Here is a 19,189-nt window from a genome sequence, read left to right as displayed (position 1 = left end):
ACCAGCTGTTGCAAAAGTGTGTTAGAGTACCAAATGTTTATAGCTGAGGCATTATTTCAGCCAGTACTGCAAGCTGCAGGGTATTATAAGCAATCCTTGCTTTGGATGCTGCTTTTAGTAAAAAAGTGGATATTACAGGTGAAGAAATTTCAATTTCACTGTTTGCATTTCCATGGTGCTTTTCCTTTCCCTCTTCTCTTACGTTCAGTATTCACAACTGCTTGGCTGGCCTGAGCCCCACACATTGTAGTTTTATTGCCCTTTTGGTTCCTGCAATTCCCTACTTGCTCCCCTCCCTTTCAGGGCAGCAGCCAGTGCAGCATGCTTGTGCATACTGGCTGCCTAAGCGTGGACTTGTGGCCATGTTGAAAGGTCATGTAAAAGAGGAGGAAAATAAAAGCAGCACAGAAATGATGACAGTCTTTTGGGTCCAGTCTTGTTCAATATGTTTATTAATGACCTAGATGAGGGGATGGAGTGCTTCCTAAGTAAGTTTGCAGATGACACTAAGCTGGAAGGAAGTGTCAGTTTGCTTGAGGGTAGGAAGGCTCTGCAGAGAGACCTGGGCAGACTGGATCAATGGGCCAAGGCCAATTGTATGAGGTTTAACAAGGCCGAGTGCCAGGTCCTGCACTCTGGCCGTAACAACCTCATGCAAAGCTACAGGCTTGCTCCATGGTAGAGAAGGACGTGGGGGTGCTGGTTGACAGCCAATTTAACATGAGCCAGCAGTGTGCCCAGGTGGCCAAGAAAGCCAGTGGCATCCTGGCCTGCATCAGGAACAGTGTGGCCAGACAAAGTAGAGAGATGATTGTGCTCCTGTACTCAACATTGGTGAGGACCCACCTCGAGTACTGTGTGCAGTTTTGGGCCCCTCAGTACAAGAATGTTGAGTGTCCAGAGGAGAGCTACCAAGCTTGTGGAAGGTCTGGAGAATAAGCCCTATGAGGAGAGCCTGACAGAACTGGATTGTTTAGTTGGAAGAAGACTGAGGCATGAACTCATGAAAGGAGGTTGTAAGGAGGTGGGAGGTGGCCTCCTCTCTCAAGTGAATAATGACAGGACAGGAGTAAATGGCCTGAAGCTGTGCCAGGGGAGGTTTAGGCTGGATGTTAGAAAGAGTTTATTTACCAAAAGAGTGGTTGGACAGTGGAACAGGTTGCCCGGTGAGGTGGTGGAGTCACCATCCCTGGAAGTATTTAAAAGAAATGTAGACATAGTGCTTAGCGACATGATTTAAACACTGAACAGCTAAATTAGATGATGGTAGGAGGATTTAGGTATGGTGGGACTTGATGATCTTCAAGATCCCTTTCAACCAGGATGATTCTATTAATCTATGGTGACGGGAAAAGCTTGAGAGTAGGGTTCTGCCACGGTAAGAAATTAAGTAGAAGGTGTCATGCTTGAAGGATTTGTTTTGTCTTTTATCCAGTCAGGCAGTATGCTGGACTGAAGTGAGTTACTCAGCTGTTCTGTACATGTCTGTAGTCATCTTACAGTTGGTCCTCTCAATTAGTGCATGAAAAACACCTGTAGAAATATTTTAATAATAAAGTGGTGTGAAGTTATTGCAGGCCAGGAAGTCTAGAGAAATACCTACATTAACTCATCAGCTTGCAGAACATTTTAAAAGGTCTAATGAAGATCCAAATGAATCTTAGCCCTTATTTTTATAATATTTTCTTAATTTACTGAGCTGTTTCTTTAGACAGAATAGCTAATCAGTAGACTTTGTATTTTTCCTTCTTTTCAGTCTTCACAAAAATGTCTGTCACTCAGCCTTCTTGATTATGATGATCCTGGCACTTTAAATAGTGTAAATGGAATCTGATGAGAAATTAAGTCCATGAAATATGAAAGAGGATTGCTTATTTTAGGGCAGATCACCTTCCCAATGCAGTTCACCACATTACCATGGGAATGCTGTGCTAGAGCTAAGGGGACAGTATACATGTAGGAATAAATAACAGGGGACTGGAAAAATCATAGTAAGGCTTATGCTGACACACAGTGCCTGTTGAGTCTGGGTTGAAACTGGGAACGTTCTCCACCCTGGATAGTGGGAGATCCATTTTCCCTCTTCCTGCTTCTGGATGTGTGTTCCTGCCACTTCCTGGAGACTGAACTGATACTTGTTGAATTGCTTGGTGTATTAATACCACTTGCTAAAAAAGACAGGAAATTACAGTTTAGTGGAAGCGTTCTTCTTTCCTTCTGAGGTCTAGTCAGGTGAACAAGTACCTTTTCAGACAGCCCCTTGTTGCTCCCATTCAGTCCCTTGTGTTGAGAGGCTTTGCCCTAGAAAGCTCACTTGCTTTCTGGTTACTATTATCAAATGGAAGGTAGCCTTCAGGAAGGCTTTGCAGTCTGAATCTGAGGGGGAACATATCACCCTTTCCTTGCTGAACAGCCTTGCTGTTCTGAAGGAAGAGTGGGCTAGTACTGTGCTCATTACCTTTCATGTCTGATTTTTATATTACCCTGCCAACTAGTTTTCTTAATTAAGATGTTAAGTTGCTGCACAATAGAGGACCTGATGAAAAAAAAAACAACAACAAAAGCGTATCCAAGAGAAAAGGGGAAGTTCCAGGATTTGTATAAACAATTAAAATAATACTTTTCAACCGAAGGAGGAGGAAATCAGAATAATCTGAAAGATTAGACAGGCCCAGGCAGGGAGAGCAGACTGTTGAAGCAGACATGTTTTGAAAGGAAATCAATGAAGAGAAATGAAGACTCAAGCATTTCAGGGAGTGGATTTCAATGTATGTAAAAGAGTAATAAAAAAAACAGTGGACTAACTAAGTTGACATTTACTTGTGAATGCACAATATTTTCAATGCAAATTGTAAATTGAAGTAATGCAGGATATGTTCTCCTGTGCTTATGATCTAGATGGCACTGATCTTTGTACAGCGTAACAGACAGACAAGGAAAATCAGAATTACAGTGAGATTTTGAACATCTTAAGGTATTTTTTCCCCCCTTATCCTGCTCTCCTCATAAAATAAAATAAGTATTTGGGCACTGCCAATATGCTTTTTGCTGTGTGGCAAGTATGCACCTACACAGTAAAAATGTTAGTTCCACATAAACTCCATGTATACCATACTGATAACACTGCAAAAATATTTGTTAATGGTATAACATGAAACCTGTGAATTTCTGAGTTACCCTCTTGTGAGGATGGAAATGTAGAAACTTCAATAATATTACTGTTAGACCAGTAAGCTGCAGAAAGAGCTAAGTATGATAACTCCTTTAGTTTCACTCAGGAAAGTTGCACTGAAGGGCACTTCAGAATTATCTTAATAAGTGCAACTTCTTTTCCTACTTCCTGAATTTTGCAAGAGGATAGATGCCTAATGTGTAAATGGTCTAGTCTAGTAATACTTTTCCCAGCTCCGTAAGCAATACCAATAAATGTGAGTGCCAGTGCAAATAAAGTGCCAGTGGGTGCCACTGTTTTTTATTTCTGGATTACACAATTCTGTCCTGAGTATGGCTGCAAAAACTTGGAAGCCACCCGGTGGCACCACTGATGGGAGGTGCATAAAGGTGCATAAAGGTAGGAGTCTTTTTTTATGGACATGGGACATGTGTAGACTTGGTTGCTGCATCAGAAGTTTTTCCATTAAGCTTTGCGACCGTATGACCGTGTTTCTGTGTAAGTACTAGTTGGCATACATGTGCTTATATGTGTTATATATGTCTGCACCCATCATTTAAATGTAAGTGTGTATTCCTAGTAGAAAGCAAAGTAATTAGTTAGTGTTAAGATGGAGCTTGGACTATTTATGACTCAGATTATGTAACGTAATTGCTGGCTAATGGTCCTAAAGTCTATTTTCCTGTGATGCTGTTGAGTCTGTTCATGTGTCATTTGTATCTGTATGTATCTGAAAGTGAAGGAAGTTAGAACTGGTCCTCTTGTGGTGATACCTGTGTATTTTTTTGTAAGTGTGCATATGTGTTACAGCCAAGATACGTTCACTTAGTGCACTTGCTTTCCAAATGTGCTTGAAAAGATTGGTGTTACTGCTGTATTTGACTAGATTATTGTTGCAGCCACACCCTGAAATCAGGTTAATTTGCCAGCATATTAAAAATCAAAGGAAATAAAAATGGAACAGACTTTTGTGGTATCTTAAAGTGCAGATATATTCCATTCCTCTTTCTGCTGCCTCTCTTGTGCAACTGATAAAGCATAATTTCACCCATTAATTTTAAGTATGAGAACAAACTGTTTAATGCTTCGTCCATCACCAACTTCCATAAAACCATATTAATATCGGTAGGAAAGCTTATCAACACTTGCCATTGAGGTTAACTGCCTTTAACTCATAGCTGAAAATAAAGTATGTATTTACAGGATTAAAGTCCCAATGCTATAAAACATTCCAGATTATAGTGTTTGTGAAGCTGTTAAGTCTAAAATTTTTGTCAATGTTTATAAGAAACAGTGGCTAAATGTATGTGCCTTGCCTTTCTATCAGTCATCAGTAATAATCACATAGATTTTTGCAATTTACAAACAGTAGTTCTAGATGTTGTGCTTCAGATTAATTCTAGATCTGGCAGTGTTAAGGAATCAGTACCAGGGAGTCCTAATGACGAGGCTTTTTTTGTCTTTGTCTTTATGGAGCAATAGTGCTAGTTGTGGCAGGGGCTGTAGTCAAGAATGACAGACGTTTTGTACACATGCTGCTGTTCTGTTTATTTGTTATGGATCAAAAGACAAAAGGCTGAGCTGTTCTGGTATCTAAGAAGCGTGTTAGCTAGAAGTGTATTGGCTGTGTTAGATATTCTTAAAATGTAATGAAGCTCATGACTGAGTTTTTGTGCATATGCTGGCTTTCACACCTCAGGGTACTCAATTGCTTTTGAAACACTGTAGAAAAAGTTTAATCTTTAATTCTGTCATGCAGTCTACCATTCATAGGATTTGATAATGGATGTCCTGTATTGTTCTCTAAGCCTCAAAGTCCCAGATCTGCTTCTTCACACATCCACTGATCATAAGGGGTAGAAAGCTCCATAATCAACTCAAACATTGCTTTATAAATCATCCTTCTTCCTGATAAATTTCATTAATATTCTTTGTGCAGAAGACAGAGGTTGAAGACCCAGTTGCTTGTGATTGAACATGGCGGGGGACGTAAAAAGATTCACACGCATGCTACTGGAGTGCAATAGCAATGACAAGCTATGTGGTAAGATTCACAGATTTCTTTAAGTGATAAGCTTGCATGTGCTGTGCAGGAAGGTCAACTTTGCTAAAAAGAGCATCTGTAATAAGGCATCTAAGTAAGTGACCTTACGTGCAGGAGCTACAGTGTTTTTTTTTGCAGTTTAGATTCTCAGCACCTTTGAAAAATAGGATGGCAGCACTAACAGTATCCAACTGTTGTTCCAAGGAGCAGAGAATAGATACACATACTTTTGAGGTTGAAAGTTAATTAAATGGGTTCCTGCCAATGCATGGGGGTTAGATCTAGATGATTGTTAGATTAATCCAAACCATTCTATGGTTCTATTGTTCTATTATTACTCCTTTGTTATACAGAACCAATGTGCATCAGGCAGTGCTGCTTATTCCTTGGCTTCCTGCTTTCTTTTTCTGCTGATAGTTGTGCGTGAATACCAGACCGAAGTGATTGTTGTCCCAGTTCTCCTTGTGGGTTTTTTTGTCATCTTGCTAACTGTGATCCTTTGGCTCCACTGTCGAGGCTTGCGAGCAAAGCAGGAGCAATCATCATCATCTGGACACCAAGGTAAAAAAAACATTTTCCAACCAGAAGACAGTCTGTTGGTTTCAGTGGCCAGAAGCCAATCCCATTTCCCCATTGCTTGAGCTGTTAGGCAGTAGCCTTTATGGAGAGCCTGAGTGGTATTCAGCAATCTGATAAGCATTAGAAAAACTGGGAACCCTGTTTTACTCCACTTGCAGTAGCAGTAGTGGAATCAGTAGTACAGATAGATCTGAGAAAACCTAAAGCAACACACCATGTAGGCTGACCTACATGGGGCACTGGGGTAACCACTCGAGAGCTGCAAAGTCTGTTTATGTAGCAGCCTTCTAGATGCTACTGCATGGAAAGTATGCCTGGGGTAATTCTGAATGACAGTCATTGTGATGTAAATCACACCTACTTAATCCATTTTTTGTACTGTCATCTAAGAAATTTAATTTCAAACTGCTGTCTACCACTTGGTGTTGGAACAATGAGAAATAGAACAGGGAGTGGTGAGGGGATAGGGAAAGGTTTGTTGGTGATGCAAACTGATGTTGCAGAGTGGAAATGAAAATCCAGTTCTGAACATATTTTGGTTTTGTAGAGGAAAAAGTCTATATTAAGGGAAATAATTGAGAACAAAGATAAAGTCTTTGTGAGAACACCTTGTGCACATCACTTTCATAACGACTGCTAGCTGGTAATAAAATAAAATATTTGTTTCTTCAGCACATGGGAATCAAGTACAAATGCATCTTATCTAGGAAGTTTACATAGTTAAATGTAGTAGAGATCTCCAGGCTTGTTTTGGTTTAGAGTGGGAGATGAATTCCTTCACCTCTTCAAGGGCCAAAATAAGTAATATACAATAACATTTCCTTATTTTGTCTTGATTCAACAGTATGGAGCAAAAATTAAAGAGGATATGCTGATCACTGCCACCTGCTGCAAGAGTTCATCTGTCCATTTTTATGCCTAATGTGTATTTGTTTTTGTCAGCAAATGAAAAGAATCAACAGAAATCTAACTCAACAGACAACCATGATATCCAGCTGAGTGAGACACCTGTGGAGAGCCTGCTAAGTTCTGCATCCTTGACTCTGAAAGAACTGGAGATACCACGAGAGAAATTCTCACCAGGCACCTTGCAACTGATAAAACATGGTCGCTATGGGAGCATCTACAGAGCACAGCTGGAAACTGGGAACCCCCGGAAGACTAAGACTGTGGTATTGAAAGCTTTACAAGGTAAGGCACATGGCCAGAATCCTCTTTGGTACAGACCTTTGTCGTCCTTACTTGGCAAGAACAAGATTTGTTCAGTATCATGTTATCTAGTCAGAGTGGCATTTTGGTAAGAGTGTCTTGGTAGACTAAAGAATATTGCTGTTCAGCTGCCTCCATTGCCTTTTTGTTTGGTTGGTTTGTTTTGTTAGTTTTGGGGTTGTTTGTTTTATTTTCCTTGTTCTTTCAGACCTGGCTAGTCCTCAGAAAGTAAAGGATTTCCTGGGGAGGATTCAATTCCATCAAAATCTTGGCCATCATGAGAACCTGGTTGAACTGGTTGGGTGCTGTGTAGACAAGCTTCCACTTTATATGATCATGGAAGATGTATCTCTTGGTGACCTGTTGACATTTCTGTGGACATGTCGGAAGGTGAATCGAAAGAAGTGATGATAAGTTCATAATTCATAGATTATTCTTTTAATGATTCTTTTAATCTCTCCATGTATCCATCTATATCAATGTAAACTATTTCTGTCTCCCAAAGAATCACTGAATCACAGAATGGTAGGGGTTGGAAGGGACCTCTGGAGATCATCTAGTCCACCACTCCTGCTAGAGCATGGTCCTCTAGAGCAGAGTACACAGGAACACATCCAGGCAGGTTTTGAATGTCTCCATGGATGGAGATTCCACAACGCCCCTGGGCAACCTGTTCCAGTGCTCTGTTACCCTCAGAGTAAAGAAGTACTTTCTTAGATTTAGGTTAAACCTCCCGTGAAGATTGGGATGACGTTGGCTTTCCTCTAGTCCTCAGGCACCCCTCTTGTTCTCCAGGAATTTTCAAAGATGATGGGAAGCCATAGTTCTAAACAAGTCTAAACTGGAATAGAATCAGTGGATATCCTGATTGATGTGATAATAGTTTGGAGAAGCTTTGCAGGCTGTTGGAGTGAGAGTTGGTACAGCTGCCTGAGCTTCCAAAAAGTTTTCAGTAATGTCCCACTCCAAATGCTTTTAAGAAAACAGCAGTTATGACACCAGGGAGAATGTCACTGAATTATAACTGATTAATTCAAGGACAGGAAACAGAGCATAAAAGTGAAAGGTTTTACTTGCACAGAGGGAGGTCACCCATGAAGTTCTACTTGTATATATGCTAGGACCTGGTGCTGTTTGTGGCATATGTGACAGTGAGATGATGAAGGTTGCCAGTGAGACCAGCCAGTACAGGTAAGGGCTGACCTTGAAGAATTGCAAAAGGATCTTCCAAGACTGAGAGACTGGCCAATAAAAAGAACAGATGAAATCCAGCATAGTTAAAATGAAATTATGCGCATGTAGAAAAGCAATCCTAGCTTCACATATGTAACGATGGTCTCGTATCTGCCCACTAGTGATAAGGAGTAAAATCATAGGACCGACTGTATGAAAATATGCAGGAAATATGCAGGAATGACACAGGAAAACTATAGTGTATTTACCTTTTTCTCTTTTTCTATGTGGGTATCCAAGTAGGATCACTAGTACAGGCAGAGTAGCAAAAGAGATGGACTGGTAGTCTCATACCAGATAACCATTCATATGTTATAAATGTGCTTTTCTACCATTCTGATTTATAATATACCTTTTCTTTCATCTGTTTGTATTGTCATTCTTCACTGTCATTCTGCCCATTTCTGTCTAATCTATTAATTTTTTCTTCACCCTTCAATTTACACACTTGTTGTCTCCAGTATACTTACCCAGCACACTGCCCATCCATCAATATCAACCATCTCTGTACCCTTATATATATGACCAACTCTTAAATTAGCTGGGGGGATATAAGATTATGATAGTTCTCACTTTATTAGATTGGAAGGAAATATTCCCCAGTATCCTACAGCTATGGTATTTGTTTGATTCACAATCAGCTCTTTTGTCTCTAGGATGTAATGACAATGGATGGTATCCCCTATGACCTCACTGAGAGGCAGGTATATGAAGTTGGACAGCAGGTTGCAGCAGCTCTGGTAAGTATAGTCACATTCACTGCATTTTTTCCTTCTTGGTTGTTTGCAACATGAGTCTGCATGGTGACATAAGTCTTGGCTTAAGCACAGAGGATGTGCTTTGTTAAAACTGAGCCAAATGTGCTTGCTTTATCTTGGTGAGCATCCACCTCGATTCCACAGTGTGGCAGACAGGCACAAACTAAGTGAAAATTTCAGTCAATTAAAATTTCTTTTGAAATGATTATGGTCTCTTTCTTTGCCAACTTTCCAGGCTTTCCTTGAACAGAAGAAGTTGTTCCATGGTTACATTGCTGCCAGGAATGTCCTCCTTCATCACAACTTCACTGCTAAACTCTGTGGTTTGGGTCTGGCCTATGAAACTCACACCTATGGTGCCAACTCAGTCACACAGATTGTTCCAGTCAAGTGGCAGGCACCAGAGCGGCTCCTGAAGAAGCCCCCCAGCATCAAGGCAGACATGTATGATTTAATTTTTGGACTAGAAGTTCATCTGTCTGTCAGGCCTGTCTCTTTCACTTCCTTATGTATCATTTTATGTCTTGAGGTTCACTGTAGGGCATATATTCTCAGAATAATGCTCTGCTTTATAGCTCATACCTTCTCTTCTCCTTTCTGCAGGTCATGCCTTGTTGTTATCATGTATTTAAACTAACTAGCTAGAATGGAAACTTGACATTGCTTTGTTTTCTTTTCTTGTAGATGGTCTTTTGGAATTCTACTGTATGAAATGATTACATTAGGTAAGAAGACAATGATAATAAAAAAATATGTAGGATATGTAATCTTGTAATTAACAAGACCCAAAATCTCAAATTTCAGAAGGTAAAGTTGGACCATCTGAATAAGCATCCTCTTTTTTCTGACTTGCCGAGTCTTGACAATTCCCTTCAGACTTTCTGTCAGCATGAATTGCAGTAGTAGAAAAAAGAATTTTGGTAGGGAAGGAATTATTATACAGAAGCTGCTATCTGCAACCATTACCTTATCGTTTTTCTACTGTTATTCCTTTGGCCTCTCTAGGTGCTCCACCATATCCTGAGGTGCCACCGTCTGACATTTTATCATACCTGCAGAGACAGAACATTATGAAGCAGCCCTCAAGCTGCCAGCAAGCCATGTAAGCCACTTGTTTTATGAACAATTGAACTTGAGCTCTACAGAGCTAAATGTAAATGAGACATACAAAACCAGATCTTACAGTATATAGTCAATGGGATGGAATCTGGTTGGAGGTGTGTGACTAGTGAAGTCCCTCAGGGGTCAGTACTGGGACCAGTGTTGTTCAACATCTTCATCAACGACCTGGATGAGGGTATAGAATGTACCCTCAGCAAGTTTGCTGATGACACCAAGCTGGGAGGAGTGGCTGACACACCAGAAGGCTGTGCTGCCATTCAGAGAGACTTAGACAGGCTGGAGAGTTGGGTGGGGAGAAACCTGATGAAGTTCAACAAGGGCAAGTGTAGAGTTTTGCATTTGGGGAAGAGAAACACCATGCACTAGTACAGGTTGGGGGCTGACCTGCTGGAGAGCAGTGTAGGTGAAAGGGAGCTGGGGGTCCTGGTAGACAGGTGGATGACCATGAGCCAGCAATGTGCCCTTGTGGCTAGGAAGGCCAATGGCATCCTGGGGTGCATTAGAAAGGGGGTGGTTAGTAGGTCAAGAGAGGTTCTCCTCCCCTTCTATTCTGCATTGGTGAGGCAGCATCTGGAGTATTGTGTCCAGTTCTGGGCCCCTCAGTTCAAGAAGGACAGGGAACTGCTTGAAAGAGTCCAGCACAGAGCCACAAAGATGATGAAGTGGAACATCTCCCTTATGAGGAAAGGTTGAGGGAGCTGGGTCTCTTTAGCTTGGAGAAGAGGAGACTGAGGGGTGACCTCATCAATGTTTACAAATATGTAAGGGGTGAGTGTCAGGGAGATGGAGTTAGGCTTTTCTCAATGATGACCTTTTCTCAATGATGAGTGATAGGACAAGGGGTAATGGGTGCAAATTGGAGCATAGGAGGTTCAAGGTGAATATCCAAAAAAATTTTTTTACTGTGAGAGTGACAGAGCCCTGGGACAGGCTGCCCAGGGAGGTTGTGGAGTCTCCTTCATTGGAGACATTCAAAACCCACCTGGATGCGTTCCTGTGTGATGTACTCTAGGTGACCCTGCTCTGGCAGGGGGGTTGGACTAGATGATCTTTAGAGGTCCCTTCCAACCCCTAGGATTCTATGATTCTATTCTATGATTCTATATTTCCAAGCCTAGACTGTACAAAACAGAAACCTGTTAGCTGAGGAGACTTGTTCTCACGTCTGCCACATCTTTTTACTGGATTCTGCTGCATGAAACCTCGATTGCCAGAACCTTTCTTTCCTGGTTTTGAGAATTGCTCACATTTCTTTTTCCTTGTCTGCCCTGGCATTTTGTTGCTCCACTGCTTCCCTGCACGGTGCAGGACTATTCTGGAATAATCTTTCTCCTCTAAGTTACAGGATTCTCCCTGAAATGAACAAAGCATCCACAAGGAAGGTGTAACACGTTATATACCCTTTTGTGAAGCTGTTTTTTTTTTTTAATATTTGGAGGCTTTTTCTTCCATAATGCTGTTTCAGAAGACAATACCAAACAGTCTTTTTTCCTTGTCCTGTACTCCCAGTTGACATCCTGGCAAAAAATGGTGTCTTTGTCCCTGCACATTATTATGTGGTTGCAAATTTCAGAGGGCCATTGAAATAACTTTATATGAAGCAGAAAAAGAGGCTTTTAGGCATTTTAAGTATGAGATGACCTGACTGTAGTAAAACTTTGTGTTGGTGTTTCTCATTCCCTGTGCTTTCTCACTTCTCCATCTTACAGGTATGGCATAATGAAATCCTGCTGGCAGTGGAATGCAGCTAACCGGCCTTCTCCAGCAGATCTAATTCAGTGCCTAGAGAAAGCTAGAAAGACCAGCAATGACCATGCAGTACTGCGGGTGCCTGAGCTGGTGGTGCCTGAACTCTATGCTGATGTTGCTGGTGTCAATGTGCAGAGTCTAGTGACTGAATACACTAGACTCTGAAGGACCCTTTCACGTGTTGGTAATGGAGTTTGTCCTTTCTAGACACTTAGTGTCTCTAGGACAACTCTCTGTGGCAGAGGGACTAGTCTACATGGGACAACTCTACGCAGGTCAACACAGCTCCTTTGATGTAGTTTCCTTTATCTCATAATTACAGGCAAATGCTGCCAGTCCTGCCTGGTGCACTGCGAGCTCTGCAAAGCCCTCATACATTGGTGGGGCTGATCACCTAGCCTGGCAGCAAGTGGTCTCTTACAGGAGATGGAGGGGGATGATCACCAGTGAGCTTTTTTCTACCCTGCCTGCAGTACACATCACCTTAGGAGTAGGAGGAGAAGGTGTGTAGGCAGGGGGTTGCACATCAGGGGAGGTGGAAGGGTGTGTGTGGGGGTTCCCCAGCAGGGGAGCAGCTGCAGGCTCAGCTCTGGGCCTGAGGGGGAAGCCATCCACCTGAGCTCTGGCTGGCAGGAGCGCCTGCTGGTTTGTTGGCCTCAGCTTGGTTTTTTCCCTTGTATTTTTTGGGGGGTGTTTGTTGTTGTTTTTTTTTTTTTAAATTGAGGGACTTCTAGGCATGGCATCCCACCACCCAGAATCCTCCTCAGCCCCTGACAACCAGAATGTGAGGAGCCCACGGTCCCCACTGCCACGAGTCTCCTTCCCTGCCTGCACAACGCGCACAGCAGAACCAGCAGCGGAGCAGCCCTAGGGGCTCAGCAGGGGCAGTGGGGCAGCTGCCTGCCCCATGGCTTCCCAAGAAAAAACCCTCCTGTAGTTATCCCCACGTGCCTTGTATCACACTTGCGTGTTACCTGGCTGCACTTAAGCTGGCCAAAATTTTAATTTTATGTGTCACATTTGATGTAGCTGCCTTTATCTCATTGTTATATTTAATGTTCTCTCCGAGAATTTAATTACCATTATTTTAATTATTGCACATTTGATGTAGTTGCCTTTATCTCGTCATTAATTTAAGTATTACTTTATAAATGAGTCACCAGAAATGGCTGCAAAGCAAGGTAGACACCTCTGATGGCTGAGCACAATGAAGGCATGTGATTAGTTGACTAGCACGAATTGAAGAAATCCCACAAAGCAGATGAGCATATGTAAAATACTGTGTCCAACTGCAGTGATACAAGCCCCATAGAATACTTGCATCTCATGTCTCACAACTATAAATTATTTTAATAAAATATTTTTTGATGGTTTACTATTGCATTTTTTTTAACATTTCCAAATTTCACTGCATATCTGTGAGCAGGAACAGGTCTAGGACAGTTCATCTGAGCACACTGGGTTGGCCACACCAAGTTGTCCTAGACCCTCTGCTGGTAACGTAGAGGTAGCTGCAGAGACCTGTCCCATTCTGACATTTCACAGGCTCAGAATGAGGTGTTTATACGGAGAGGGATCCCTTTGTTTTTCAAACATGTTATGTATATAAGATAACCATCTCCTCCATGCCAGAAGCAACAAACTGTTATCGCTATTATTATTAAATCAACCAGTTTATATAATTCTGCCAGTGGTAATTTGGGAGCGAAGTGAGCCTAGGAAGCCATAGAAAATATAATGACAAACTTGAGTTAAAGCACTATTACTTGGTTTGTGTAGCAAGATTTTGTTAGCAGGGTGCTGCAGGGGTGGCTTCTGTGAAATGATGCCAGAAGCTTCCCCCATGTCCAATAGAGCCAGTTTCAGCCAGTTCCAAGATGGACCTGTCACTGGCTAAAGCTGAGCCCATCAGCAGCACTGGTAGTGCCTCTGTGACAGCATATTTTAAAAAATGGTAAAAAATACTGTGTAACAGTAGCCAGAGAGAGAAGTGAGAATATGTGAGAGAAGCAGCCCTGCAGACAGCTAGGCCAATGAAGAAGGAGGGGGAGGAGGTGGTCCACATCCGTGAGCAGATCATTTCCCGTGGTGAGGTGGGCTGTCCTCCTGCAGCACAGTGGAGCAGATATCCACCTGCAGCCTGTGGAGGACCCCGTGTTAAACCAGGTGGTTGCCAGGAGGTTGTGACCCCATGGGAAGCTCCACACCAGAGCAGGCTTCTAGCAGAACCAGTGACACACGGAGAAAAGAGCCCATACGGGAGCAGGTTTGCTGGCATGTGGTTTGGGCCCAACACAAGAACAAAGAAACAGCCCCATGGCCGCTCACTGAACTCCCCATACACACACACACTGTGGGATGAGGAGGACAAAGGCCACCTAGAAGCTCATGGGTCAAGACACAAAGGACAAAGAGGGTTCTTCACCAATTAAGGTCCTGGGCAAAACAGACGCAACTTGGGGAAAAAAATAATTTAATTTCACACTAATCAAATACAGGACACGGACACCCCCAGAGCAGGGCTTGCAGATGTTACCCCACCCCTCCCTTCTTCCCGGGCCCCAATCCCTCGGTTCCCGGTTTCTCTCCCTCCTTCCCCCCAGCGGCACAGGGGGACAGGGGATGGGGTTTAGAGTCACTTCACAGGCTGGGGGTTCCTGCTTCTCCTGGCTCCTCAGGAAGAAGGACTCCTTACAGCTCTGCCCTGCTTCCCCACGGGGTCCCTCCCATGGCACAGAGGCCTCCACCAACCTCTCCTTCCTGAGTCCTTCCCACCAGGTCCGGAGCTGCTCCAGCCTGGGCTTCCCACAGAGTCACGGGGGCTTCGGGAACAGCCACCTCCCCTGGCCCGGGGGCTTCCACAGCTGAGCAATCAGAGCCCACTGGCAGCAAATCCTCTGGCCACAACATCCAAGTCCAGGGGCCAAGTTCCCCCCTCCTGGCGCCTTCAGGGAATGTCCCACCACGTTCCTCCATGAGTGCAGGGGCACAGCTGCCATCTCGCCATGGGCTGCAGGGAAACTGCTGCTTGGGCACCTTCTGCCCCTTCTTCCTCATAAACCACCAGGATCTTCACCTCAGCATTGCCTTTTTGCCTCTCTAGCTCAGGTCTTCTTTCTTTTCTACCTCTGAAGTGCTTCTCTACTCAGGTGTTATCTCAGCTCTTCTGTATGTTAATAGCAGAGGTGCATCTCTTGTCCCTCTAATGGCTCCTTGGCTGAGTTTGAAGCAGGGGCAGCTTCTCAGCTTCTTACAGAGCCACTGCTGAGGCCCTTCCCCCTCTACCAAAAACCCCACCAAACAGGGACAACCCCCACCATGGAGCAGTCTGTTTCTGAAGACCTTGTGAGAGGGACCTGTGCTGGAGCAAGGCAGGAGTGTGAGAGGGAATGCACAGTAGAGATGTGATTCCCTGACTGCAACCCCTACTCCCTGTCCCCCTGCACTGCTGGAGGGGAGGAGGTAGAGGAAAATTGAGAGTGAACCTGAGCTCAGGAGGAAGGGAGGGGTGGGGGAAGCTTTAGTTTTGTTTCTCATTACCCTGCTCAGGTTTTGTTTTACAATAAATTAAATTAATTTCCCTGATCCTGTTTTGCCTGTGATACTAGTTGGTGAATGATCTCTCCCTGTCATTACTCTGACCCAAGAGCCTTTTGTCATATTTTCTCTCCTCTGTCCATTTGAGAAGGGGGAGTGATAAAGCAGCTTAGTGGGGATGTGGCATCCAGACAGTCAACCCACCAGCAGGAGGTTGTGGAAATGTTTCACCATCCTTTCCGTCCTAAGAAACTGCATTAGTTGGGTGTTCAGAAGAGGAGATGTCCTGAGGAATATGCTATGAGGCACAGCCGCATAGGAAAAAGTGGGTAATAGTTTACTGTCCATTCATCAAGAACTTATTCAGGACAGTTATGTTCTTTCTTTAAGTGTTCATGCATGAATTCCTCCTCAGTGAACCCACTGAGGGCTTGGTGAATTTTTTTTTGCAGTTGTTCTGTGGAGAATAATGGATTTCCAGATACAGACTTATTTGTTTTATTTGTTTAATTTGGTTACCTTGTTCCCATGAAAGACTGTTGACTTTTGATTATTATGTAGAATTTTTCTGCAAGGTGGCAGGGCCATTTGCTCAGTTCAGTCAGTTCCCACAGACTGAGTACGAAGCAGAGTCATAATTCCTGCACAACTGGCAGAATGGGCTTTGTACCTGGACCTTACCTCTCTGATGTGCAATACTTCTATCTGCCAGTTTGCCATCACCAAAAGCATGACTTTACTGTTTCTTTGAAAGAAACATTTGATGATCTTTACAGTGGGAGACTGAATCAGCACCAACAGCTCTCCTAAGCATGAAGTTCTTCCCAAAAGTGACAACAGGAAGGATACACAGATACTAAGTATGCATGGTGTGGTTTGACTCCACTGTGCATGGAGTTTCCAGAAACCACAGATGAGCCATTAGCTTTTTAAGAGCCTTTTTGAGCTATCCAGGCCTCCATACATATTTTTCCTGCCTCAGTGGGCATCTAGTAAAGGATTTCCATTTAAACACACAGAAGAGAGAGACTAGAGTGGTTTTACTTGCTCTTCTGTGGTCACAGAATTGCCTTTTCATGCAGGATGTGGTTTCATCATGAGGATGAGAGAGTGTGTTAATTTATGTCATCTCCTACAGCTTGTGTTTTCTTATTTATAGCAGGGACTGCACTATCAAGACATAGCAATAATTCACAAACCTCCCCGACTACCCAGGACACATAAAAGTGCTATTTTTTTGCATTAGTTAATCTCACATTTAAAGAATGTTTTAACAATGTTTCTACCTATGATAAAAAGAGGAAGTTACCTGGTGTTTTCCACTTGCTCTGTTTTTAAACAATCCCACTTTTGCAAGGGCCATTTTACTTCAGCAGTTTTGTGTTTAACATCAGGGTGTTGTTCTTCTGTTCCCAGGGCAGCACAGCTACCGCAAAGAATGTTAAAGCTGTAGCTCAGAGGTTACAAGCTCCTTCACCCTGCAAGCTGATTTCCAATAGTTCATTAGCACTTTAGATCTGTTTTACCTTCCCCTGCCGTCACCACTCTGCGTATTTTGAGCTTTGTCTTTGCTGGAACAGCCCTCTGAGGTGGCATCCAGGTAACACCATCAGTCATCCTTCACTGCAGCAGCTGCTCTTAGGAAGGTGGGGCAGGTTTCTCAGATGTTAGAACAAATGGATGTAAAAAAAAACCTTTTACAGGGTTAGGGGCATCTTCACACAGATGGTTTCTGGCATAAGAAACGTGCAGCAATGAGACAAAACTCAGCCCTGTCCCACAGCATCCTGTTGTGTGGCAGGACTGACTGGTCCTACCATGTTTGCCCACTGGTAGACTACCTCAAAACTAAGAATTAATGGTGTGATGCAAGAATTACAGAATCACAATGGTTGGAAAAGAGGTCTAAGATCACTGAGTCCAACTGTCCAACCAGGGGAAAAAAGAAAAACAGACAAACAACAACGGCAACATCAACCCAAACCAAACAAAAACCCCATCCCAAAAGACAAAACCACAACCACACAAAGCACCCACCATGCCCACTACAGCATGCTCTGAGCTGCCATGTCTACATGTCTCTTGAACATCTCCAGGGATGGTGACTGCACTGCCTCCCTGGGCAGCCTGTTCCAGTGCCTGACTACTCTTTCAGTAAAGAAACACTTCCCAATATCTAGCCTAACCCTCCCCCTGGTTCAACTTCAGGCCATTTCATCTGGTCCTATCATTCTCCACTAGGGAGAAGAGGCCAACACCCACTTCACTACAACCTCCTTTCAGGTAGTTGTAGAGACCAATGAGGTTTCCCCTCAGCCTCCTATTCTCCAAAATAAACAACCCTAGTTCCTGCAAATGCTCTTCCTTAGACCTCTGCTCTTGTTCTCCAGACCCTTCACCAGCTTGGCTGCTCTTCTCTGTACACAACAACTCAATGTCTGTACACCTGATTTTGTTTAGATGCAACTGTTAATCTGAATGCAGTTAAAACAACTCCATATGTAGTCAATTTGTGCATTTCAGGTAACAATAGCATCTCTGCTGTCTTGTCTCTGCTTTGAGCCTTCAGATGAAGCCTTCTGCTTTTGAGCTGCTGTAAGAACTGAGATATTCCTGTTTCTCCTTCTGGTTTATCAATACTGATTCACTGGAGCCCTTTTCTAACCAGCCCTTTGGGCCATTGGTAGGTTTCTACTCAGTGTGTAGAGCTCTTAATTCACACATAAAACTTTAAATTGCTGTTTTGGTGATGTTCATGAAAATGCTTAAGTCTTTTGTGGCTTAGACCTTGCTATCCAGTGTGGGTTTTTTCCCCCCCTAGATACCATTGTCTTGATTTTCTTATTGTAAATTGTTTAGAATTTGAGAATTTTATCTCAGGTTCCATCTCCTGTGGAAATTATTTCTGTGCAGGATACTATATTTACCTTTTTCCCTTTGTGGATTTGCTCATTCACCAGACAATTTTGCCTGTGGAAATTGATTTTCATTCCCTTTTTCTTGCTGTTCTCTCCTGCAGAACTCACTCTCAAAAACCTCATATGTGTATGTGGCAAGCTAGCCTGAGCTACCATCATTGATTTTAGAAACAGTGGTTTGAGTGCCATATCAAATCCATTATTGATTTATCATCACACACAAAAATACAGTAACTCTTTCTTATTTTGCATGGCATGAGCAATCCTGTGGAGTGTAATGCAATTATTCAATACCCAATGAAATAGCTGGATTTCACCTAGCTTGTTGGTAATCCAAGGACTTTTGAATATGGCTCATGGATAAAACATACCAGGAAAGCAAAAATGACCAGGGAACATGCTTCATATAGCCCATGACTGGGCCTATACATGTTAAAATAATTACATATTTTTGGAATTTGTTCCAAAAAGAGAAGTGAAGGTAGAAGGCTTGAAGGCTGTCTCCTCTGAAGAGGTGGTTAAAATAGACTGAACATATATAGGAAGAGCTGTGCAGAAATGCTTTAAAAGTTTTGTAGGGTAGTTTGAACAAATATTTTTAAAGTGCTCTCTTGATCCAAAATTTGTGCTTGCAAGCCTCATTCTGTGTTGCAGTAGATTTTCTTTTCAAAGGTTGTAAAAGCAGCTAGATACAGGCTGTAGAAGAACTGACTGTAGCCAATGTAGGTACCTTTAGTCAGGTGAATCCAGGAGAGGAGACAGAACATGAAAAATGTGTGTGGCTCTCATAACAGCAGCAGCTTGGAGTCTGACTCAGGACAGGCAGATATCAGGTAAAGAAAGCACACCTGAAAAACACTGCCAAGAT

General features: G+C 42.9%; 1 protein-coding gene across 1 annotated transcript; it reads left to right on the top strand.

Annotated features, from left to right (window-relative positions):
• Positions 1-5,179: 5,179 nt before the first annotated feature.
• STYK1 (serine/threonine/tyrosine kinase 1) lies at positions 5,180-12,031 on the top strand. Its single transcript, XM_010004145.1, has 9 exons — positions 5,180-5,216; positions 5,634-5,815; positions 6,749-6,986; positions 7,213-7,394; positions 8,894-8,977; positions 9,231-9,439; positions 9,680-9,720; positions 10,001-10,097; positions 11,827-12,031. The coding sequence occupies exons 1-9, from the start codon at positions 5,180-5,182 to the stop codon at positions 12,029-12,031; spliced, it is 1,275 nt and encodes a 424-aa protein (XP_010002447.1).
• The last annotated feature ends 7,158 nt before the right edge of the window (positions 12,032-19,189 follow it).

This window comes from Chaetura pelagica, unplaced genomic scaffold (genome assembly GCF_000747805.2).
Source record: "Chaetura pelagica isolate M959 unplaced genomic scaffold, ChaPel_1.0 scaffold198, whole genome shotgun sequence".
In the NCBI taxonomy this organism is placed as follows: domain Eukaryota; kingdom Metazoa; phylum Chordata; class Aves; order Apodiformes; family Apodidae; genus Chaetura; species Chaetura pelagica.
The sequence above is the reverse complement of the archived record's forward strand: the minus strand, read 5'-3'. Positions and strand labels throughout refer to the sequence as shown.